Source organism: Podarcis pityusensis, assembly GCF_964106645.2.
Source record: "Podarcis pityusensis genome assembly, chromosome: 2".
Lineage (NCBI taxonomy): Eukaryota > Metazoa > Chordata > Lepidosauria > Squamata > Lacertidae > Podarcis > Podarcis pityusensis.
Genome location: NC_138029.1, coordinates 85863217 through 85889559, shown reverse-complemented (window position 1 = coordinate 85889559; position 26343 = coordinate 85863217). Strand labels below are relative to the sequence as shown.

At 39.6% G+C, this 26343-nt stretch overlaps 1 protein-coding gene across 4 annotated transcripts in view; it reads left to right on the top strand.

Moving 5' to 3' along the window:
• EEFSEC (eukaryotic elongation factor, selenocysteine-tRNA specific) overlaps positions 1-26343 on the top strand; it is a 162906-nt gene that overhangs the window by 113356 nt on the left and 23207 nt on the right. For 3 of the 4 annotated variants that reach the window (XM_080996924.1, XM_080996927.1, XM_080996925.1), the window contains one exon: positions 380-536. In XM_080996924.1, coding sequence (XP_080853050.1) covers positions 380-536 — 157 coding nt within the window. Of the gene's footprint in view, positions 1-379; positions 537-4489; positions 4566-26343 lie in introns of those variants that run through there. The other variant, XM_080996926.1, reaches the window with a different exon arrangement.

The following is a 26343-nucleotide window of genomic DNA, read 5'->3' as shown; positions in this document are numbered from 1 at the left end:
AGACCAAGAGGGTGATATAGAGTCATCTTCAAATATCTGAAGGGTTGTCACATGAAGGCTGGAGCAAGCTTGTTTTATGCTGCTCCAGAGGAGAGGACCTGAGCAATGGATTCAAATAACAAGAAAGGAGATTCTGACAAAATACGCTGAAGAACTTTCTGATGGTAAGAGCTGTTTGGCAGTGGAACAGACTATATTGGAAGGTGGTGGACTCTCCTTCATTGAAGGTTTTTAAACAGAGGTTGGATGGCCATCTGTCAGAGATTCTTTAGCTGTGATTCCTACATTGCAGGGGGTTGGCAATACAGTATCTTTTAAAATCTTTTTTTTAAACCAAGAACTTAGATTTTGTGTTTGTGTGTTTGTTTGTTTTTTATAGTTCTGTGATGATTACAGTGTGATTGGTCGTTCACTGTTTAAAAAAGAGACCAACATCCAAATTTTTGTGGGGCTGAAGGTCAAGCTGTCTACAGGAGAGGAAGGTTTAATAGAAGGTGGCTTTGGACAGAGTGGAAAGTTTAAAATCCGCATTCCAGGTAAGTGTTTATCTTGCTGCATGCACACATTTAGTAAAAGTTTTTCTAACATCCTCAAAAATCTTGGGGAGCCCATTATTATATGCATTCAGAGAGCTTGATAGCACACAAGTGGGAGGTATTGTGAAATTGGCTCATTGTGGGAGACTGTTATTAGGACTGAGCCAAAAGAAAGACACTTCATCTGAATACAGTCATGTGAAAAATGTCCCCTTTCAGTGAACAGGGGCAAAAAGTCTTTGCACCACAGCAGCCCATGCTCTTCCCACCAGATACCCATTCAAAGTGTTAGCAATGAGATGCGAAAGCATTGCCCGTGCTCAAAATTGGTCTCAGATAGCCAAATCTGACTTAGTTGTGTGATGCTGTGGCATCAATGCACTTACTATGTGACCCTGATTGACTGGGGACAATTTTAAAAAGCTGACATTTGATGGAGGTGTTTTATTTTATTTTACCCAAATGTTTTTTCTTCACACTTAAAATATTTCTGGTTTGCCTGTAGTTTAGCTTTGATTGTTATTGTTATTAATTGGAAACATATAACATTTTAGAAACATGAAAACAAGATAGTTGCTAGTCTTGCCGTGAAAGGACCTTCTGGCATACATAGCAGCTTGTCATGGGTTATGACACGTAGTACAAACAGAAATCAAAAGCCTCTTTTCTTCTTTACCACAGAAAGGTCACTTAAGGTACTTCACTACCACTTCCTAACCCAGGTGAAGAGCACTCAGGAAAGCCTTTTCAAGAGGATTTGCCAAGAGCAGAAGATACTACTTTTGTAGCACAAGGTTTTCCTAACCTTTCCAAATAACCCTTCTGTTTAAGACTAATTTCCAGTGCTAGTAATGTTACACTAAGGCACTTGGATTTCATATTGAGCTTGTAGATACCTCCCCCGCCCCCACCAGCCTACACTATTTATATAATGAGCAGAGTAAATATTTATTGTAGGTTCAAACAGAAAAAAGAGCATGAAAAAGTAAGCAAGTTCAAAATAAAAGGCAGCATGCAGTCACTCCTCAGGGTTTACCATGGAAGACTAAATTGCTGTTTGGATAGTCACAAAATGTGCACATTCCTCTCAATGCAGCAAAGTACCACGAGTTTTGAACAGAGTTCCCTTCTGGCTCTTTCAGTACCATATTCTAGGCAACTCCCTGGCCTCAAAACATGATCCCTCCCCACCATATTAAAGATCAGATATGCTCACCCTTCCTACTTTTTACATGCAGTACTCCACAAGAAATTTGTTAGTCAATATGCTGGTCCTTCACTGCCATTTGGCAGTTAAGAAACCTTGGTTACAGCTAGTAGTTAGTGAGGAGAGATCTTAGCCATGAGTCCAGGACCAAACGCTGGCCTAGTTCAATATGGCAAAAAGGACCAAGGAAGAGCAAAGTGGCTGTGCATTCATCTCTAGGAGCCTGCAGGTTTGCCTTAGCATGCCATGCAAAACAGACCCGTGAGATGCATACAGTGGTGCCTCGCAAGACGAAATTAATTCGTTCCGCGAGTTTTGTCGTCTTGCGATTTTTTTCGTCTTGCGAAGCACGGTGTCGGGAAAGTTTTGGAAAAGCTTCAAAAATCACCAAAGTCTTTAGAAACCTCAAAAAAGGCTACCACACCGCGTTCTATGAGTTGCTCCTCGAAGTCAAGTCGCAACTGTATTAACGGTGTTAAGAAAAAGGAAACAAACTTGCAAGACGTTTCCGTCTTGCGAAGCAAGCCCATAGCGAAAATCGTCTTGCGAAGCAGCTCAAAAAACAAAAAACCCTTTCGTCTAGCGAGTTTTTTGTCTTGCGAGGCATTCGTCTTGCGAGGTACCACTGTACAGCCCTTTGAGGAAAATCAGCACCCGTACCCATTGGGGGACAAGTCTTTTAGATTCATATCATATAGATTTTTTTAAATTAATATGCAAAACTGAAAGGAATTTGGAAGAAGGATATTCGAGTTCAGCCTTTCCCTGGGAAGTTTAGAAAGGAGATGGTTCTCAGCCTGATAAGCTCAAATCATCCTTTATTAGCTAGTTAAGTTTGGAGCAGGGGCCCAGTTTTTTTCTTGCCAGTTTCTACTGTTTTTCAAAGTATTTATTAGGAAAATTTGGAGAACTATACCTGGAAATGAGAACAAATGCATTATTAATATTCTAATAAAAATTACTGAAATACATTTTTCAAATTGGTAATAGTTTTGAACTGATATGAAATTAAACAAAACAAAATGAGAGTCTCAACCAGAGTGGATTACATAACTGCAGTTTATATATATCATAAACTTTAACTACAATGCAATGTGATTTCTATTGATGTAACAATTTTAAAATTTGTTCTAAACTGTGCTTAATTTGATTTTCTTGGAGAGAGAAAAACAGGTTTCCCCCCATGACTAATGTTAATTTTAGCTTGTTTTTTGTTTGTGGACCACAGTGTTTTAATTATTCTGAATAATTACAGTATATAACTGTCAGGGGTCCTTTACCTTTACCTTTTTATGTCTTTAAGATACTGATTATGAAATGTGATGTACAACCTTCTTTCGCATTCTTAATCCAAAGATCTAAGAAATGGGTGTGACAAATAAGTTTGCAAACCCATGCAAAATATTTGTGAATGCTTCTAATGTGGCTCTTCAATATTTATTTCTATTGGATTCAAAGGGGTGTGTTTCAGGCTGGTCTTTGAGCATAAGACTTTGAGGATTCAGCAGATAATAACCTGGTTTCAGAGGCTCTGGAACCAAGCAGAAAGTACTGTATTTTTCGCTCTATAAGACGCACCAGACCACTGGACGCACCTAGTTTTTGGAGGAGGAAAACAAGAAAAAAAATATTCTGAATCTCAGAAGCCAGAACAGCAAGAGGGATCACTGCGCAGTGAAAGCAGCAATCCCTCTTGCTGTTCTGGCTTCTGTGATAGCTGCGCAGCCTGCATTCACTCCATAAGAAGCACACACATTTCCCCTTACTTTTTAGGAGGGAAAAAGTGAGTCTTATAGAGCAAAAAATACGGTACTTCTGCTTGCATAAAGCAGGGCCCTGATTTTCACCGATACCCACCCACTGTATCCTGTGCCACATCTTGTGGTGTTCTGGTGGGTGTCCCACTCTTGGGAACAACTAGCGTAGTTGTGTAGGGAATATTTGTCAAAAATTGAGGGGAAGAAAAAAAAGTTGATTAGCGATGAAGCATCTCATTGACAGGACAAAGTTTGCAGTGCCCAGCTGTGGTACACATGGCAATCTGTTCCCCAGCCTAATCTCTTTCATATATCAGAATGGTTTCCTCATTTTGGGGGGTGGGGAGCTGAGACTGAGAATGAATTCCAACCAACAGTATGTTGTTAGCTGACTTGAGGATAAAGCTGTTTGCTTACACAAATAGTCTACTTGCATGAGCAGTGTACTGTAGGATCCATGAACTCATGCAAGGTCAATAACTTTCTTTCCATGAAAACAAAATCAGCAAGTTCCAAGTTTTTGTTTTCATAGAAAGGGAGCCGCAAAATGTTGTGAGATCACAGTGTCAAGTTACACTACTCACGAGCAGCCCCCCCCCCAGTCAGCTGACAGCATAGCAGCAGAACTGATTCAGAGTGACATGTCCCATGGCTGTGTTGACATTTGAGCCAAAGTCTGTTCCTGACACTCCATCCATAGCCATTCTGCTTACTATATATTTCTGAAGGATACAGTTTTTCTTTTCTTTTTTTAACTCTACAAAAATGATAACTACAAGAGAACATTAATATTAATCCAAAAATATTTTGCTTGGAAAAAGAAGTCAGCTGTTCTTCACTTTTTCCGATGAGCTGCCCTCTTCTCCTTCCATGCAGTCAGGAGAGTGAAGTTTTTAAATAAGCTATGAAACCATGGTGTATAAAGCTGGCTTGTTTAACTAACCATAGTTTTTTTGTGTTTTAAACCACAATCTCTGGTTTGCATGCAGTGGCAAGCCAGGTTTCATAGAAAGTGAAACTAAACTCTGCCAAAGTCATCATCCTGGCCTTGTGAGAAGAGGAAAGGTGAGCATGTGAGTCCGAGGCTCACAGTGTGCATTTCTGTTTATGCATGTGGCATCAAACATAGGTTTAGACTTATCTGCAAGTGGGCTGTTTGTGTTTGTCTGGGCAGGGGAAGAATCCCAATTACTGGCACTACACAGTTTCCACGTAGCTTGTGGGTTTCGACTGTAAACTCTCTGGGTTGTATCCAGTGTTGGTCCTACTAAAAGTAGAACCGCTGACATTCATAGATGTAAGTAATTTAGGTCTGTTTATTTCAGTAGCTGTACTCTGAGTTGAATTCAGATTGCACCCCCACCCAGCCAAAAGAATACTAGGAACTGTAGTTCACCCCTCACAGACCTATAGTTCCCAGCACTCTTAACAAACTACAGTTCCCAGAATTGTTGATGTGTGTGTGCTTTATTTGTTATTTAAACATATCATGTATAAACAGCCTTAGTTGGATACAGCCCTATGTCTCAAAGCACCCTAACTTATACAAGAAACCTCATCATAGTTTGGTGCACATGGGCTTGGATTATATTGGCAGCTGTTGACCTGTTTAGTAGATTCTTGGCTATAGTTACTAATTTTCAAATAAAATAAAGATTTATGTTTTATTTGATGTCAGAAAGCCTGTATCATATGGGAGCTGGCGAGTTCTCATCCCAAATGAATTCTTGCCACCATGTGGGGACCAAGCAGCACAAGCTGTGATTACCTCCACATGCACCAAGCTTCTGGAGTCTGTAGAATATTATAGTATTTTAGGACTTCATTCTGAACAAAGCTAAAGACACGATTCCTTCTCACAGGTGCTAAGATCTCATTTTGGTAACAATGTCCAGTGCTGCAGAACAAATCAAATCAAGATTTACAGAATTGCTTGTTCCTTTTCTCATTCACTGAATACTTTCTGGTATGGATCATGATGGAATTTGGCAAGTTATAACAGAATATTGTAGCAAGCAGTCTCTCCACTCACCATCTAGTCTGAAACAGACTTCAATCTTTGCCACCCATAAATGCAGGGGTAGTGACTTAAACAAGGCTGTCTTACAGAACCAAAACTGCACACTCTGGAGAAAATAAAAGCAGGACTAGAAAATTGCTAGATGTTTCTGTTTCTTTAAGAGCTACCAACATTTCATTGTGGAGAAGGGTAGTAGATATGACGTTGCTTAAGTCAAATATAGTTCACATTCCATTGTTAGGTCAGTGTTGCTTTTTTAATATGTCTGTATCCTGTTTGTGGTTTTTTTAAAAGAGTTTTTTTTTAAAGTTTAGCTGGTTGAATTCCCCTCTTCTGTTCCTCTCCCCATACATATTATTCTACCTCTTGTTCTCTTTCATAAAAGTTCCTTTCATAGAGGCTTACTCATATAACTTTTTAAAGAAACAATGTAATTAATTTTTTGAAGATTCCTTAAACAGCATGCATATGAAACTCTCCCACTCCTCATGAGAACAAATGAGAAGTTTAAATAGTTGAGGGATGACTTCAAGCTGAAAGACATAATAGTTTCTTTAAAGGAGGAGAAAAACAAAGAAAAAAGAAAAGCACCCAATTTTTGAGTCCAGTTGAAATTGTTGTAGAAAAGAAAGGCTCAAGAAATGAAAGAAACTGTTGCAGTACATTTGGTGCAAGTGAATTGATTGCACAAAAAGAATACATACTCTATTTGGTAGCCAATTTTACTGTATTAGGGAATCAATTGTTAAATAACAGATAATAGTAGAACTGCGTTTGCTTTGACTTTATGTATACATTTACCTGGACGTTAGTACCACTGAACTCAGTGGGGTTTACTTTGAGTATACATGTATAGGCTTATACTTTAAGACTCTTAGGGGACTGATGTGTTTTTGCAGTTGTGTTCTACTTCATGTCATTGACACAACAATAGTGCATTAGTGTTGGATTTATTCTGGATGTCCACAAGTCATTCTGCTTTATTAGTTCTTCTCTGGTGCTTGCCCATGTTAGCACATTATTGCTTTCCAGAAGAGCACTCTTGCACTACAGCTCAACAAAAGTAGGAGAACCCACCTGGAACATTTGTGGTATGAAAAAGTGCAGGATTTCAGCAGGAAGCTATGGAACATGAATCAATTAGAAACAAAGGAGCATGTCCATCCCCTAACTTTTGCAAGTGGGATTGCATGTAACTGCCTTGATACCATCAGAAGCACAAATTATAAATGTGCAATGAAAAGGATTTTTGGAGGGACCTTAACTTGCCTTTAGAAGGTCCCACCCTCTAGATTGAAAATAATAGCTGTGTTGGTGGCAGCTTTTGACGGGAGCTTAAAATCAATAGGGAAACCATGCAGATTGGGGGGTTGCAAAGGAGAGTCTTTGGTACCATGCTTCTTCCCTATGGCACCTCCTGTCTTTTGATCCTTCTCTCCTCTTAAGATCAAATCTCCTCATAGATGTTTCCAAAATGTGAAGGAACTCAGAAAAGCACAAGAAAATGTATTAAAGGGGCTAAAGGTAATTGATTTGCTATTGAAAGAAAAAATAAAATCTTTCTGTATGTGAGAAAGTATGTCATGATAAATTGTACAGAATGATAATTAAGCATGATTATGTACGCAAGAGATGTTGATGCACTGTATAGGATTCCCCAAGAAAGTATGGCATAGCCCAATCCTATCCACATTTAACTGGAAGTAAGTTACTGACTTACAGTGGAATCCTAAAAAAGTCTGCTCAGATGTAAGTTCTATTGAATTCAGTAGAGCTTTCTTCCAGGTGAGTGGGGTTAGAACTGCAGCCTTACTCCCAAGTACATGTGCATAACATTGCACCTTTAGAAGAAGACTAAGTGTGAAGAAGAGCAACACATTGTTTCATAGCAGATGCTTATTAGATCAAGATTTGACCTTGTGCCTGGAGTGTGTGCATCTCCTGACAGCTTTTCCCCTTGCTGCTCTGGTAAGGTGTGTGCATAAAGGAATCATGTAAGCAGAATCAATGACAAGTTTTGTTCCCACATCCCACATCTACCCAGCTGGGGTATGGGGTTAATACCCACATTATTGTCTCTTCTTACACTGCTCCTTCTTGTGTACGTGAACAGAGTAGAATGGGTAGAAGCTCTCTACCAGTAAACACAAATTGTCACGAAATGTTGACGGCCAGGCCAGGGTCAATTCCATTTCATTTCTGTTACTATATCAATGACTATTAGCATTTGCTACAGAATAAATGCATTCTGGTTTGCTTTGATACATTTTGATAGTATTGAGTTGCATTTATATGAAGTTGATTTTTGGCAGTGTGTGTTTGGTTTGAATACAGTAGGTAATTCCCAGACTTTCAGGCTGCTTCCCATTCTCCTGACTTGGACCTAATCAGGTTACTGCTAGGAAAAGATTTGTACTTCCTGTTGCTGTATGGCACTTTCCCCAACAATTCTTATTTCAATGCTTTCTGAATTGAATAGCAAAAGATTGTGATACATATGTGTTGTTTAAAAGCAGCAGCATTTTCCAGTTTTCCAAAAGAAGCCATTTATAGCCAGCATATTCATAACCATAGCCAAGTGGAAATATTAGCTGTTTCCATTATACAAATCTATGGTGTGACCACGCTTGAAATACTGTGTACAGTTCTGGTCGTCTCACCTCCAGAAAGGATATTGTAGCTGAAAAGGTTTCAGAAAAGGGCAAACAAAATGATCAAGGGGATGGAGCAGCTACTCCATGACGAAAGGTATCTGAGGCTTTTTAATTTAGAGAAAAAGTGACCAAGAGGTGATACAATAGAGGGGTATAAATTCATGCAGGGTGTGGTGAAAATGGATGGAGATAAGCTTTTCTCTCATAATACTAGAACTTGGGAACATCCAATGAAGCAGAATGTTGGAAGTTTCAGAACAAACAAAATGGAGTACTACTTCACATAGAGCATAGTTAAACTATGGAATTTCCTCCCACAAAAGTCATCAACTTTGATGTCTTTTAAAAAGGATCAGGCAAATTAATGGAAGATAAGGATATCAATAGTTACCATCCATGTCAGCTGTGTTTCAGAGGCAGTATGCAAGTTACTGGGAATGACAGGTGTGAAGAGTGCTCTGGCACTGCGCTCCTTTTAGGCTTTCCATAGGCATCTGGTTAATCACTGTAAGAACAAAGTGCTGGACTACATGGACCTTTAGCTGCTCTTGTGACAAACTTGCTTGTAAACATGACTATTCTTCATGGTACATTTTCTATTATTTTCCATTACTTCGTTCTGCTTCCATTATCATTGTTGTTTCATTCTGTCTTTAAAATGTTAGAATGCTTTCTTCTTTTCTTTTTATAATTGAGAAAAAAATGTTGTGATTACTCTCAGTGGCAATAAAATGGCATTGTTTCTTTGCAAATTATTGATCTGAAGTGCAAATTAACATTTCTCATTTGTATAGTCTTGAGATAGAGTTATATTTGGGGGGGGGACCTTAATCTTAATGCTTATAGAATCCTAAAATACAGATTTCAAATTTCGGTACAAAGCAACAAGCATTGACAAATCCTAGAGATTTATCACTGGAAATTCAGCTAACTTAAACTCTGTTGACATTTTAGGAAGTATTGTATGTATCTGTATATAGTTCTGAGTCAGCTTTTCTTTGCCCTTATTGTGAACTACAGCTAAAACTATATCCAGTTTTAAAAACAGCATTGAAATGGAATATGCACCCAACTTTCCCCAAGACTTCTTAGAAAGGATACCTGGTTTGCAAAAGATACCTGGTTTGCATTCATTTAGTCTACAGTGGCCTGTCCTCCTCTGACTTCTGAAAGACAGTATATTAATAAACTGACTCTAGATGGAGTGAGATTTAAAGCAAGAGTGGTAAACTATGTATCCAATGGGAACTATGATCCCCAATGGGAAAAGATACTCAGAGCACCATTTGCTGCAGGAGATGCCCATTTGCCGCTGCCGCTGCCTACTATTGTGGAACTGCTTTCCTGTGGAGCTTCAGTGGGAATGAGTCCTTCTTTCTTTCAGATGTGTTCTGAAAACTGCACTATTCAGACATTATACCTACTGATCTTTTGTTGAGCTTTTTGATTATTTTTATGGATATTTATAGACTGATTTTATTGTATTTTATATGCCATAAGCTGCCTTGTTATATTTCAATGGAAGAGTGGATTGTAACTTTTCAGATAAGTAAATAAAAATGTGCTGCATCGTTCAGAGCAATCAGCAGGAGCGCTAGAACAGCCTGATTAATTTTGGAGCGATGCAGCAAGTTTTTGTCCATCTCTAAAACTGACCATCTTAGGGTTTTGGTTTTTTAGTGTATTATTTTTTTAAAAAAAAAACTTAAGTAAGAACACTTAATAGAATGTTTAATCTCAGTATGGATCAGGTTATAGAAAGAACGCATTTCAAACACATTCAGAAACACTTATTATCTGGAAAGGCAGTTATGGGGGGATGAAAGGAGGCTGTGTGCTGACATTTAGAGCCCATGTGCGTGCATTTACATGCATGCGCACTAGAGTCAAGATGCATCCTGTCCCCCACTCAGAAAGTTAACATCTAAAAACCTAGGAGAAGGGGCTTGAGAAGAAGAAGAAGAAGAAGAAGAAGAAGAAGAAGAAGAAGAAAGTTTGGACTTGATATCCTGCCTTTCACTCCCCTTAAGGAGTCTCAAAGCGGCTAAAAATCTCCTTTCCCTTCCTCCCCCACAGCAAACACTCTGTGAGGTGAGTGAGGCTGAGAGACTTCAGAGAAGTGTGACTAACCCAAGATCACCCAGCAGCTGCATGTGGAGGAGCGGGGATGCAAACCCGGTTCACTAGATTACAAGTCCACCACTCCACCACGTGTAGAACTCTAGTGCCCTCTGTACTAGCTAACAAATATAAAAAGGCACCCCAGTCTTGTCCCCCAAAAGCAAAGTTGAGACAAAATGGGAACAGTTTTTTCCTAGGGGTTAGCAACAGAAAATAGAACAAGTTGCAAGGGCTGACTGTCACTCAAGGCCCAACCTTTAATGATCCATTCCTTCCCTGCCATATTTATTTGGCACAAAACTTGGACAGTTAGACTGATGTGGTGGGGTTGAGGAGAGAGAAAACAAGGGGAGAAGAAGCATGTCCAAGTTGGACAGATATGGATGAAAGAGGCTTTACTAGGATTTTTAATTAATTGTGTTATTGTAGTGTTGCCAAATCAATGGTAATGGGCAAGTAGATTTTTATATCAATTGCTAATTGCATATGGTGGCTTGGGAGGTCAGTGAGACTGTGGAATTTTAGTGGATACAAATAGAAACAAGATAGCTTGGTTTTCCAGAGATGAGTTGATATGTGCAAGAAATCCATTACAGAACATTTTTATCACTCAGTATGCTTCCTTTTTAGGGAGATCCTGCTGTTTGCATTCCTTTGATTATGTTGCATTAAAACAGGATTATCTTGGTGTTTTGGCCATATGGTATTTAGGTGGGTTTCTTTGCATCATGCCTCCCCACCTCTTAGAAAGAAAACAAGAGCCACTAGCCACAAGGCTTGCTGGGTTGCATTTTTTTCATATCTGACGTTGCTGAGCAGGAGGATTTAATCCAAGAGGTGAATGCAAAAGCCCAAAGGCAAACAACAACAACAAAGTTTTATTTAAAAACTGGAGATTCACTCTGCTTGTTCTTTCATAGGCTCTCTTTCCCTACCCTCTAAAATAAGCAAAAAAAAAATGAAAACCCTTAAGGGGGTACTTCAAGCATAAATCTTTCTTCCCACTTTGTAAAAATTGGCTGCGGTGACATGGACAGAAGCTGATGGAGGCAGGTTGACAGGGAAGTAGCATTTTCCTTTATGCTCCTTTATATTGAGAGGATTAAACTGTGGCAGTATAAAAGTATTGATGACCACAAGGAGGAGGTGGGTGATATTGATTACAGAGGCACTGACCAGAAGAAAACCTTGCCCACCTTTTAAGTGACCCGTAGATAATCTTTGAAACTGCATGTCACAATAGGGTAATCTGTTGTCTTGACTTCTAGTTGGGTCAGAACTGAGATTTATACGGTTTGCTTTTCACCAACAGATGTAAAATGGAGTGCTTCTGTTCTGGCACACCCCAGTTGCCCGTGCTAATCTATGAAAGGCAGAAACTGTGAGCAGGATGTTTACCTGCAATCAGTATAATCCTGGCACAAACTGCTTTCCCTCATTGTTTCCTCTTTTCAACCTCTTGTTCTGCTATCCCTCACTTGCTTCTTGCATGCAGCCTTTGTCTGGGTTGCTTATGTATAGCGTGTACCTTCTCTCTGTCAGTCGGTTCTTTGCCCTTCTCTCAATTTCCCCATCCTCTCTTGATTCATATTGACGCCTGGTTCTTATACACTCTTGAATCCGCAACCTGAACATGCAGTGGATCTTGGACTCAAGATTTCTGACCCAGCTGGCCTTAGATCACAGTACTGATGAGATGTCATTTGAGTTGAGTCTTTTGAGTTGTCCTTGATCATTGGCTGCCATTCATCGAGTGTGGCCTTGCCCTCTTCCAAGTCCCTGCTGACATGTTTGGCTGATGAAGTTTCACAGCAATATGCCTTTCTTGTACAGTGGTACCTTGGGTTACATACACTTCAGGTTACATACTCTGCTAACCCAGAAATACTACCTCGGGTTAAGAACTTTGCTTCAGGATGAGAACAGAAATCGTGCTCCGGCGGTGCGGCGGCAGCAGGAAGCCCCATTAGCTAAAGTGCTTCAGGTTAAGAACAGTTTCAGGTTAAGAACCGACCTCCGGAACGAATTAAGTACTTAACCTGAGGTACCACTGTACATATTTCTAGGCTCGCTCCCCCCCCCCCAAAAAACCTTTTCTTAGTGGCCAGTCACATTTTACTTGTTAAAACCCCATGTGTCTATAGAGAGGCAGCATAGACTGTCCACAGCTGCTATAAATAATTTTCTCCCTCAGCACCAAGCCAAACTGTTTTATCTTAAAGCAAAAGCCTTCATGAAGAAGTGTATGATAATGGTGCATACTCCTTAATAAAGTAAAAATTTTGTTCAGAAGCTTTATCCATTTAGCAGGTTTCTGCAGGTAACAGCTCAGTGAATTTATTTCACCATGCAACATGGTTGAGTTGCCTGCGTAAAACTAGCAAAAAAGAGTAGAAGCATTTAAGCCTCTAAAGCTCATCTGAATTCAGTGCTGAACAGAAATGCTTTCTTCTCTTGAAAAAATGTTGCTGGATAGGAAGTAGTGCCTAATAGTTATTGCTTGTCTTCTGTCTGCCTGTATATACCCTTTAATCTTACACTACACACTACCCTCGTTATTCCTAGATTCTTCCTATTCCTAGATTTGTGCAGTTTTTTTACATCTGATGTTTCCATGATTGGTCAATTGCTGCTAGCAAAAAATTAGGCAGTTAATATTTGTGGTGGGGGAAGCTTAATTTCATTTATGGAGTACTCAGTGCAGATAACACTACATGCTATAAAGCAGATTGTATAACATCATCGCTCTGGTACAACCAGTGCTTCTTATTGATTACATTTATATACTACCCGTCCTTATTCCAATAATAAGTATATTTAGGGAGAAATGAGGGCCATGGGATATTCCTTGTTTGGGCTTCATCATTGTTGGACATGATTTCTGAAAGTGAGATGGAATCCTTTCTGATTCAATATTTACGTATGACTGTACACTTAGTGGGTTTGTGTCCATATTTGATAATTCTGTAGTGCTTACATTATCAGTGAAGTTTGGGTATGTGTTGCAGATTCTCTGCTGCTTTTCATTCGCTACAAAGGTAAGAGTGGCTTGGAATGGGGTAAGGTGAAAGCCCTATCTGTGAACAATCTAGGATAGAGTTCTGTAGTCCATCCCTACCAAAGGATTCTAATTGGCGCTGTCTGAGCCAGTCTTAATGCAATTTAGTTATCATCAAGCAGAAGGGTTTTATTTATGGAACAGGCCCCTCCAGAACTTCCTCCGACCTTTGAGAAACTGTGAATATGAGAGAGTTGTTTGAGCAGGCATGCCGGGCTGGTGTATGCATTTCTTTAATAAGGCAGGGATTGATGTCTCTTGCAGTGCAGGGGTTAGGTAAACAACAGGCCCTTGGTTCAGTGCTTTCCATGTTCAACTGCTTGTTTATATGGATCTCAAAAGGTTAGGTTAGCCTTCTTGACATCTCGAGGGAGCCTTCTTAGCCACGGTGTAACTCTCAAGACATAGCATCCCTTCTTAGGGGAGGCATCGTCCAAATGGAAATCTCTGGCTACGGATCATATTGATGGTATTGAATTTAGTGTTCAGAAGTGCTCATTTAAAAATGTGTTTTTAAACATCTGGACCTGAACTTTTTAACTGTTCCATCCTTTATGTAATTTACTTGTTAGCAATCTCCACTGTATTCAGTGGGGTTATACCTGGGGAGTGTACATAACCTTGCAACCTATAGTCTTTCCTTGTGATTTTCCCCTCCCGCAATGCAGTTTCTGTGCAGGATCCAGGCACTTTTCTGTAGGTGAAATGTGACAAGTTCTGGTGCAGTCATACACTTCAGATATATTCAACAACAAATGTTACTTAATAATCACTCTCCCTTTGCCCCTGCCTGGTCTCAGTTATGATTTAATTTGCAAACGGTTGTAATTTTCGTATTTGTATCACAACTGTTTGAATATATTTTCTCAGTCTTGTTGGGGATGAATTGTTGCGTTCATTTTAGAAATATTACTGTATTAATTTCAGTCAGATAAATTAGCCTGTAATTTCCTTTCTCGCTCAGAAACATGTAGCATGTTGCTTGTGAAAACTGGTTTTAGTTCAAGAACAAACCTTGTTTCGTGTGTTTGTGCTGGTTGGTGAAAGCACTCTTTATTTTAAATGCCTGCTACACTTCACTAATTAACTTTATATGCATGTGAAAATCCCAAAATGTAATTACTAGAAAATGTTAAATCCCTATCAAAAGCTCCCCTGTGATTTAGAAAATGTGGGTGACCTTTTTGGTTCCATATATAAGGGTTACACTAATGTGAGATATACCACTGAAAATATTTGTGGTTGGCATGAATACCTTCAACTGAAATAAATGTCAACCTCAGCCATCAAGGGTAGATAGTGTCAAGTTGGACAACATGACCCCAAGCAACTACAATCCCTTCTATGCGTTGATGTCTTCTTCTAGCCCCATGACTGGTTGAAGCAGTGCATACAGCATGGATGTTGTGGTTGACTGAATGGCTGTAGTAGTGTATGGCTAGGTTAAGTAGCTGCTTGCTCCATGCCCACCTCAAGCCAGGCCCAGCCTAGTTTTGAAGGAGGCTGTTTTCTCATGTTGATTAGGGTGTATTGTGTGCTTTTGTCCCCCTTAAATAACTTGTGCAGTCTCACTTAAATGTTGCGTTTTGCATTTAATCAATATTAATATGATAACGGGGATGAAACAACTGAAGCGAGCTCAAGGAGATTATCTTTCCTTATCCGAGTGCATCCATTAGCTAGGAATTATAGGTTTCTATTAAATGAAAATGACAGATGGGCATTTGGAGGTGGCTGTGGGAGGGAGGACGAAAGAGTGAGAGGAACGGGAGAGTGCAGGGTGAAAGTTGAAGTTTAGAAAATCTCTATAAAAATGAAAACAAACCATCCATCTTGATAGTTGGCATTTTACCCTCCTGGTGCACTTTTGTGATGCTCTTCTGATTCTTATTGAGAACATTATGCTGAAATTTAATCCAGGGGAGCCCAGAGGTTATACCACTGTGCTTTCCTAGAAATAAGCGAGAGCGTCAGGGCAAGGATTTGCCATTGACTAGAAAAGTTAGTCTTGTTCCCTTGACAGAAGTAGTGCCCTGAATATTTGGGGGGGAAGCAGAGGGAGGGATGTATATGAAAGAAACAATCTCCATTGAAGCATTTCAGACTATTATTAAACAATAAATCAAATAAACCTCCCCATCTAGGAACTGCTGCAACAATGTTAATAGCTAGGGCTAGAAACCAAGACAATAATACTATAAATAATTGTAGATGGTGAAGATAGTGGAGAGAAAATAACATAATTAAAATAATTTTACAAGATGGGCAGTTCACTGAGATGGATGGTGTAACACAATATGTTAAAAATATCTGTTGTTTAATGCAAACATGACATTGTTGATGGGAAGCATCTGTCTTGTCAGCAAACCGCTACAAATTACCCTTGCTATAGTTTCTGCACTGGAAGGATCTTTCATTCCTTTCAAGGAATAAGGAATTGTGTTCATGCCATACTATGGAACTGAAGAGTAGACCAAATTCACACAACTGGTTGGACCTTTTTAATGGTAACTGTTGGAAAGGGAGGGGGAGGGAGTTTGTGCATGTCTTGGGGGGCATGTTTGGAAATTATGGATTAATTAAACAAATTGAACTTGACCCTTATTTGCTACTTGGGAAAAACTTTTGTGGCAAGTGATGGAAGCTTGGTTTGGTGGATCACTTAAAAATGAAAGCTGACAATGTGTTGGAAATATTCATTTATGACTTAAGGCAGTGAGGAATGGAGATTGGTACGAATGGAGTGTGGTAACCAAAGTATTATGGCTATTCCACTGTTACACTAAGTTGGTTGAAGGGGAAGAGCATGATAGGGAGGATAACACAAGCACTCTTAACTCATAGAGGCTCCCTTCTTGATTTAGAACCCTGAACTTATTTGTGAATGATGTTGGTTGCATTTTTATTGTTTTTATGTAAACCATACAGAGATATTTATTACAAGGAATGGTTGAAAACATGCATGAATACATACATACATAAGACTACAGTTCCTATCATAACAGACTGGCCATGCTATCTGGGGCCAATTAGACTTTTAGTTTAAAACATTTTAGGAAACAGCATTGGCCACCGCTGATTTAATACAAGAAATGGCTTTTTAAAAAGAGTGTGGTCACATATTCCCCACCACTGGTACAGAGGGTTTTAAAAGTAAGCACCAGCATTGTGCCTGCAAATGGGCTGGGAGGACATGATACACCAGTAGCTATTATCATTATTAATTAATATAATAGTTTAGCATTTCTGCTGTTTCTAAGAAGTCTTCCATGGCAGCTTCACATATACGCATTGCCATAATCTAATCTGAAGGTTGCCAGGCCATGGATAACTGAGGCTAAACTATCTCCATCCCGAAGGAGTTGCAGCTGGTTGACCAGCCTAAGCTGGTGAAAGGCACTTTGTGTCACATAGATTAGCCTGGGCATCCAGTCTGTGAACTTGATCCTTTAGGGGAAGTGCAACCTCATCCAGAACAGATTGAACAGCAGCTCCTCAGGCAGACAAATCACCTGCCACCAACACCTTCAGCTTGTCAGGGTTGAGTTTCACTTTATTGGCTCCCATTCAGCCTCTCACTGAAACCTGGCACTGATCCAGCACTCCCATGACTTTTGCCCTTTGCATTAATTATTAGTTATTTTATTCTTCCGCTGCAGATTTTGCTTGTTTCTCTCCTTCAGAAGTTGTTTTCGTAGAACATTGCTAGTGACAAAAAAATAATGATATTGGTGACCAAAAGAGTCACACCTAATAACTTTGTGAAATAGGTTTATTTTCCTACAGAAGTATTCAAACAGCCAGGGAGCCATCCTAGCTCCTAGCCAGGAAAGCAAAGCTAAACTGAGTTGATGGAGCCACCAGTGCACTCAGTATCCTGCCCCTCACACCAGCTGGGGTGGAAGATGTATGTTGGGTGGGTGGCTATGTCCCCTTTTTTTTCAAGTTACAGGGCAAGTCCTGTTTACACAAGTGGAAGTCTACTGCACAAGCCGGATATTACCACTGGATGCCACCCAAAGTGCTTTTCCATCTAGGATGCATTTATCCCCGTTTACTACATCAAATTTTGATCATGTTATCTGATTGTAGTTTCTTGTTAACCGTGTACCCTTCCATTAAATGCAGAATTTTAAACCTTATTTTTCATTTCAATAGTTTACTATTTTGGCACTGTCAACAGAGAAATTACTCAGCAACAGATGTAATCACTATGGACTCAAGTGCAACTAATAGTTCAGCTTTAGACTCGCAAAATTACAGGTGCAACACGAATTTTACTTCAATGTGTGCTTATACTAATATAATTCCAGTAATTACAAATTTGAGAGAGGACAATATGATTTAATCTGGTCATACATAAGTGGTTGGACTAACAGGCAAACTCAATTGTCCAAGCCACTAAATATACTCCAGGGGCACATATTTACATTCAGATTTGAGCAAAAGCCAGGAATTAAACTAGGATTCTGTTTTTTCAAGGTGATACCAAACAGTGATAATTATCAAACAACTGCATGTTTTTGAGCATTGGAAGATGCAGGTGTATTGAAAACGGAGATTTTATTATTATTTTTACAAATCACAGACATTCATGCCTGGTTGACCTTTGAACTAAAATTATTTTTATATGTACTTGAAATTTGACATTTCTCAAACATTAATGTGTTAGAAACATAATTATAAATCTGTCAATCTAATGATTGTTTTTGGGGGGGTGGGGATGTTGCTAATCAAGCTTCATTTTTGTGTTAGGGATATGGGAATGGTAGACAGGAATTCATGCTCTGGAAGCACAAACAGAAGCAAATCAATGAACAAGTATGGCTCTAGGGGAGAAAACGTTCTATACATCTTGTTCTAACATAATTGGCCTTCTGTAGCAGGCATGGAGGCCTCACAAAGAGGGCAGGAGCGCACAGGCTGCCTGTGATTTGACTTAAAAGTTTGTTATGACCCTAAGCTATGTTCATGTTTGACAGCACATAACAAAAGCATATTTGATGTAACGTTAAACTTTCAAATCCCCCGCCAAGAAAATGAACAAAATGTTCCTTTAAAATATTGTCAAATGCGAAAATCAAGCAGCATCAGCAGGGACATGATCCATGCTAACTTTAGACAGCCGTAGCAACATCACAGGGAAGCATTCTGCTTTTCTCATGCATTTTTAGTTTTATTTATACAACGAAAACAGGATGCTTACTTGGGGGTAAAAGGGTCTATAGAGTGTGGTGTACTGTACTGTTAGGAAAACCGCTGCTGTAGAAAATGAGTAGCTTGTCATCATGATAGAGATGTATAAAATCATACATGGTGCGGAGAAATGGAAAAGGGTCTTCTCCCCTTTTCATTACACTAGACTTGGGACCATCCAATGAAACTGAATGTTGAAATTTGCTCTCACAAGATGTAGTGTTGGTTGCTTACTTGGATGACTTTAAAAGAGGGTTAGTCAAATTCATGGAGGATGGGGCTTCTAACATCTACCAGACATGATGGCTATGGTCTACCGCCAGTGTTCGAAACTGAGATATGAAAGCTAGGAGCTAAATGGCACCTTAAACCTAGGTTATGGGCGCAACAACAGAATGTCTAGGCATGCTTTTTTATAATAAGAATACAAAGCTGAAAATGAATGAGCCAGCTCCACATGCCAAGAGCAGAACACCTGTGTGGTATGTTATTGCTACTCCCGTTTTTATGGCTATGCAACTAATGCTAGGAGATAGGCATTTGCCCAAAGGCATCTAATGGACTCATGCAACTATACTTACATTGTCCCTTGCGTTTGGAAAAACAATGTGAGTCGGGATTTCTGTTGAAGCATAGGCACAATTGGCATTTCTGGATTCTTCCCTGGGCAGACTGTACACAGTCCACCGCAGTTGCTTTGGCATGTGGACCCCTTAAACATTTTTCAGTATTTGTATCTTGCTATTGGTCCGTATCACAGCTGGAACTAATACTCATGATACGTTGGAGAAAAATACTGGCACTGCTAACAAGAAGAAATGTGTTGACTTGGCTGCTATCAGGGTAGGGCCATACAAGTTGCCTTCTGAAATTAGGTCAGTCGGACAGCTGGATTTCTCAGAAGTGCTGCCAGCATAGCTGTTCTCTAAAGGCAGGACGGTGTAGCAGCCCTTCCATTTCCATCCACTATCGATGGTAAAGCAACAGTCTTCTGTTTAAAAGCAGCTCCAACTTTGTGAACTCTTGCAGAAGAGGCAGAAGTAAAACATTTCCTTTAGAAATTTCTCGCTCTGAGCTAAGATATCCACAATCGTTGTAATCAGTAACTTCCTTTTGTATGGCTGGGACTTTTGAAGAACGAGACTTGCATTTTTTGGCATCAGTCAAGTAGTCTGGTCTTCATAGACTTGCCTTCTGTAGTGTCTTTGTGTTGAATGCTCTCCCTGAGGCACCAGCTAGTGTGTTAATTCCCATTTCTTCAGCTGCTGATGTATGGGCTGTTTTGTTAAACAACTTTTCTCTCTGTACAATTTTGCTTCTCTAATGTCTGTTTATTTTATTTGGTTTGCGTGCTGTATCCGAAGTCATGTTCTCTTTAATTTGTTCTTGGGACACTAAAATATCACGTTACTATGTGCATGACTGAAATGTTTCAAACTTAACAAAAAATGATGTGCTTATTTAATTTGTTGATTTAAAAAAATAGAAACAGTAACATGCAATTTGTTAATTTATTTATTTCATTTATCTACAACATTTGTAGTCTGCCATATAACAAAAAGTTCTCAGGCTGGCTCGTAACATAAAATAATATTTAGTAAATGTTCAGTAATTGACTGTGTGTATATTGTTTTTATGTGTTGGAAGCTGACTTGTGAGGGCTTAGCTCTAAAAGATGGCTTGAAAAGATCTCAAATAAAACAAGCTAAGTTCATTAAAAATAAAATGGAAAAATCAGTAAAATGCACAAAGAAAGTGTAAAGCACAGAGAAGGCAGAATAAAATGGTAAAACTAAAACAGAATTAAATGCTATAACAGATTTTAAATCCAAGAGAAAATAAATAGCCATTTGTCTGGAACTTAAAATATCACAATGTGGGGGAGAAGAGGTGCTCTCCTTAATAGCTACCCATTGCACATCACCTGGCAGGGGCACTCAAGAGTACAGTGGTACCTCAGGTTAGGAACTTAATTCGTTCTGGAGGTCAGTTCTTAACCTGAAACTGTTCTTAACCCGGGGTACCACTTTAGCTAATGGGGCCTCCCGCTGCCACCGCACAATTTCTGTTCTCATCCTGAAGCAAAGTTCTTAACCCCAGGTACTATTTCTGGGTTAGTGGAATCTGTAACTTGAAGCATCTGTAACCTGAAGTGTATGTAACCCGAGGTACCACTGTAATCCTTCAATATTGTTTTACCATTATTTTCTATTGCTTGTGATAGTCTTTCATGCTTCTTTCACACAATAAGTAGATAGCTGTTAGGTTTGGTGGTATAATAAAGCTTCTAACACAAGTAATTCCTTATATATAAATTGGTATCAAAATTGCATGATTTGTCTGTACTATAATAATTAAAAGCCCTGGCTTGCCCAAATTTTGGGGCTTCTGACAGTGAATAGTAAGATAAATATGTTAAACAAAGTTAAGAAATGCTGTGCTGTACATTTGGCTGAAATATTTTTAGATTGTAGACACTCTATTCTGGAGCTCTATCAATGTTATGTTCTGTACAGTACCCTCATTTACACATACAAACCATGGTGTAGTGCAAATGAGGAAATTGCAACCACTTTGCTCCTCCCACAGTCATTTGATGCTGCATCGAGATAAGCCAAGCCATGGTTTGGCTTAGCACAGGGGTCAGCAAACTTTTTCAGCAGGGGGCCTCCACTGTCCCTCATACCTTGTGGGGGGCTGGACTATATTTTTTGGGGGGGGGATGATGCAAGAACACCACGAGCCCCGGTGGCTGCTTACCTGTGTCTTGTGAGTGGCAGGGGCTGGCGGCAGTGGAGGGACGATGAGCGGCGTGTGAAAGGGCTCTGGAGAGGGGCTGCTTAAAATAGTGGCCGCTTGAGCTCTGCTCAGCCCCCTTCCTCCTCTAGGCAGGTTGGGGAGAAGCCAGGAGAAGGGAGGGAGGGGGTGCTGCCACCGCCATGTGAGGGAGAGGGAAAGAACACACATGCTGGCGATCCATGCTGCGATTCCTGGGCCGTCCACAGGCTGGATCCAGAAGGCAGTTGGGCCTGATCCGGCCCACATTGGTTGCAGCTTGTGGTTTGTCTGGAGAAAACTAAAACAAAAGCCCAGGTATGGAAACCAAAGCTTAAACCATTGCCTGGTACAGTGAAGCTGCAAAATGATCAAGGAAGAGTAAAGCAAGCATGTTCTCTTTAAGAGCTTGCAGGTTTGTTCAGTCGCAGTGAAGGTTTGGTTTAGTACATGAAGTCTGCAGCTTACACACATTATGCACTTAGAATTTTTAGAAATAAAATAAAAAGGGGGCAGGTGTTTGGGGGAAAGGTTTTTGTCAATTGCAACCGCTATTTCACCCAATTTGTTTTGACTATACACAATTTTGGCAATCCCGGGAGTGTAACCCCAGCATAAGTTGCAGTCTTACTGTATTACATGTGAACCACACCAGTACTTGGTCCACTGTTTAGTTCACCTGTTGATGCAGGAATACATAAAAGGCATGATGGTGGTATTATAATAATAGTTTGTATGGAACTCCATATCAGTAGCATTTACATTTACTGGACCTTGCAGAATCGGATGCTAATTCTGTTGTTATCACATTTACATGGGGAATATTTATGTTACTCTAGTTTAATAGGCTGTGGAACTGTGATATATTTGCTAAAAAGATAAATGTTCTAACTATCATCTTCTTCAGCTGCTAGTTAAGTTTAGCTATTTAGGAAGAGAGAGAATATCTCTGCTTGATCATCTGAAGAAAAAAGAAATTCAGATTTTACTAACACCAGGAAGCAAAGGCCTGTTACAGATCAAGAGTACCACAGCCAGAGATAATTGTTTAAATAAACAAAAAATATTCCTTTGGCTGCCCTTTGTCTTCTCAGGTGACATGCAAATGAATACAAATTCTAGCATGTTGCTGAATTTTAAAACACAGCCTTTCATTTATTAACTGGCTGAATGTGCATACTTGCCAGCCACATGCTGTACTGTGTGTCAGATGTATCTTAGACCCCATATGCATATTATTGCTCTTGTAAACATAAAGAATATCCTATATGCTTCCTTTGCATGCAGATTTTCTGTCTTGGGACTGTGTTTCCTCATCTTGTGTGGCATGTTGTATACTTCCAAGTGCACATCCACATCCTAAAGCCTTTCAGGTCAAAAAGTGAGGCTAAACTTTTGAACCCAGCTGCTTCCAAATTAAGTGCATGTGCCGGGACCACCGGAGCTGGGGGTTACTGTATTTCAGGAAAGTGCCAGACACCAACACCCACACACTTGTAACTGTGCAGAAGATGACAACTACTTCTTCTAGAGCCTGAGGGATGACACTTTTGAAAATACACTGTCTTTTTTGCCCTTTTCTTGTCACTAGAAAGGACGAGTGGCAGTTCAGTGACTTCTCCCTTCGTTATGGAAATGGGACTGATACAGTAATCAGGATGCTACATATGGAGCTTTTTAAATTACTGCTCTTCACTCTTTTGTTAGCCTTCATTATTCCTGAAGATTTTTTAAGTCATAAAAATGACATTTTTAATATGCAGAATTAAAAAAATGCTCTTACCTTTTAAACCAGTTATCTTCGTTTCTGCTCTAGGTATTTTAATTGAAGATTAACTACTGTTAAAGAGTATACAAATTTAGGTAGTGTATATTTGAAATATTAAAATAGGCCTCAATAAAAGGTGAGAATAGGGTAGCCTGCCTATTCTAATTTAAAATTGCTGAGCACATTCACGTACAAAGAAGTCAGCAAGCTGATCTTCAGGTTCTATGGCTACACAGCTTTTTTCCCCCACTGATGAAATTAACTAAAAGTAACTTTCCCACCAACAACTTCAATATGCTCACTAAATGTTGTAATGAAGTAGGCAACACTCCTATCCATAACGCTGAATCCTCTAACTTTTGCTTAATGTCATAAATGGTGAACCTCTTTTCACAGAAAGGAAACTCTTTTCATAGAAATGTAGAAAATTCATTGTATTGTAATGTGAACACTGAAAACCCATGAAGTAAATCCAGTCTGCAGAAATGCACTAGTAGACCACCCATTCATTTATGTCTTTTTACCTGTTAAAGAAGGTTTTTAGCCTTAGGCACCTTTCTCCCACCTGACTTGAAGACAGAGCAGAAATGGATGAACGTGTACAGGCTGGACTGGCCACTTTCGCTTATCCTGAAATGGCAATGTTGTGGGTCTTTCAGAGCACACTTGGCCAACTATTCTGCAGCCAGCATGTTGGCTCTGGTCAGGGTTGAAGGGACTTCGCTCCTTATTCCTGTGCTCTGTCCTAAATTGACTCTAAACCCAGACTTGATGTGAACTGCTGCAACGTGAACTACTTTGAGGATGGGAGTGTAACTCAGTGGCAATGGATGTACTTTTTATTCAAAAGGTCAAAGATCATCATCACCTTCATTTTATTTGTATGCCGGCTTTCCACAGTTAAAAACAATGCTCAAGGCAGCTTACAACATGACAAGATTTACATACTTACAGAAGTCATAAACAATAAATAAACCACATCAAAAAAATACACAACCAAATGGAAAACAATTTCCATGTAAATCAAAATCTAAAACGAAGAATACAGCATTAATAACACAGTTTAAAATGACATAGGTAAAAAATAAGAGCAATTTTTAAAAACCAACAAAAAACACTGGAGCCCTCTACCTAGCAGCGGCAGCGGCAGCAGTCCTTTATGGAGCCCGTCAGGCCCCGTCCTAGACCAGGTGGTGAGTGGCAGATCAATATGTGGCATCTCCATGAAGGGCTGGAAATGACTCTTGTCTGAGATCCTCCATTTGACCGAAGGGAAAACCTCAATAATATTGTATTTTATCGCAATTTTCCAACAAGAATTGTCCTTGAAGAAGAAGAAGAAATTCCAAAAAAAATTTATAACCACACAAAAACTTTTTGAGAGCACTTTGAAACCTTTCCCCTCTTTTGGTTTCTTGCTTCATGTGTCTCCCCACTACTGTAACCCCCCCCCCCCCCCCGCTAGTCAGTGTAAATGAATCAATGGTCTGACATGGTACAACATACCTTCCTACACAGTCTCATAAATTATTGTTAAATATTATTGCTATACAATATACTTTCAGTTCTGGGGGACTTGTGCATTGGCAGGGCTTAGTGAAGTGTACTTGTAATGTGCTTTCACACAGAACTAACCCAAGAATAAAAATTCAGGGCGATACTTGTACTGTATATTTGATAAATCAAAAGAATACGAAAGTACTTGTTTGGGGCTGAATAAAATTAAATGCTATTCTACACAGTTGGGGAGTGTGTATGAGCATTCCAACCACGTGGGTGTGTTCAATGATACAGGTTTTCCCCACTCAGTCAAAACCCTGAGATGAGGAAGGATCCTAACTGGGTGGGAAAGGCCTTTGCAATTTGCCCTACCTATGTGGTTGCCCAGTTCTCACACAGTTGGGGAACATACCACTATAGTAACCTAATTGTAGTTTGGTCTCTTTTATCCAATCCTGCCATACCACTTGGATTTCAGCCGATACTTGTTCTATTGAAATCCAGGTAGTTAGCTGCCCAATGCTAAGACTTAGTTTTCCAGCTATAATGCTTTGGGAACAAACATGCTGAGTCCTGTGCTAGTGCAACATGGCAGCAAACATATAATTCTAGCATTGCAGGCAGATATGTTACTGTAAAGGTTTAATATTGAAGACCAAACGGTCTTAAATCTAAGCACTCAGGCTAAAATGATCTGTAGAGTAAGAGTATTAAGTCAGAATAGAATGAGTAAGCAGATTTACTCTTGGGTTTGACATGTCTGCTATTCCCAGTCAGAATGTACTTGAGTGATAAGAAGCTGCATCAAAAGGTCCAAATACTCTGTGCTTCAACACCTTGATGTACAGACATCTGTCGCTGAACTGTTGTACGTTTCCATAACAGTGTCACGAACTATTGGAATCAGCCTGTAGGTTTTTCCTACTGCAAATATATCTTGACCACCTTGCTACCTTAACTAACTACTACCTCTCTCTGTGCATACTTAAACATAGGAATGTTATAATTGAGTTGAATAAAGTGGCTGCTAAGGGCAAAATCTCTATCAGTTATCTGCTTTCCTATCTTTTTAAAAATACATTTTCTTTCACAGGAAGGTAGAGAAATGGGACCAGATTTGTGGGTAGCAAATTTCCCCTTTTTCCGATGGATTAGCAACAGCTCTCAGAATTACTTCATAGATTTCCGGAGCAGAGGAGGCTACAGCTGATCAGTTATTCTTTCAACTTGTATGTATGAACAGAGGAACAACAAACCTAGAAAGAAGAGGGAAGGGAGATAAAATTAAAGTGCAGATATTATTCTCCCTCTTCTAAGAAATGTTTTTGATTGATTTGTGAAGTAGAAAAAAAAGATGGGCTGTCAAGTGAATAACAGTTGCTATGTGAATGCAAAATAATTAGTTTGGTTTAAATGAAGATTCAAATCAGATGCCTTCATTTCACCTCTACCTTCTCCCCTGCCATTCAAAGAAGAGTTCTGAAATACATGAATTAGCCCTTCTTCCTTCCTCCTGCCCCATATCCCCTAGTTTGGGTTGCCTAAAGACAAAATTATGATCACCTAAAGACATTCTATATAACCATTGGTTTAGGCTTGAATTGTACTTAATGACAGGAACTAATAGATTAGAGCTAGTGGACATGATATCAAAAACTCCTTACCTTTTACAAACAATATGTTCATCCAATCCATCCTCCCCCTTCTTCCGAGCTGCCTGGGATTGGGCTGCCAGGTTTCAGAGTTTGACC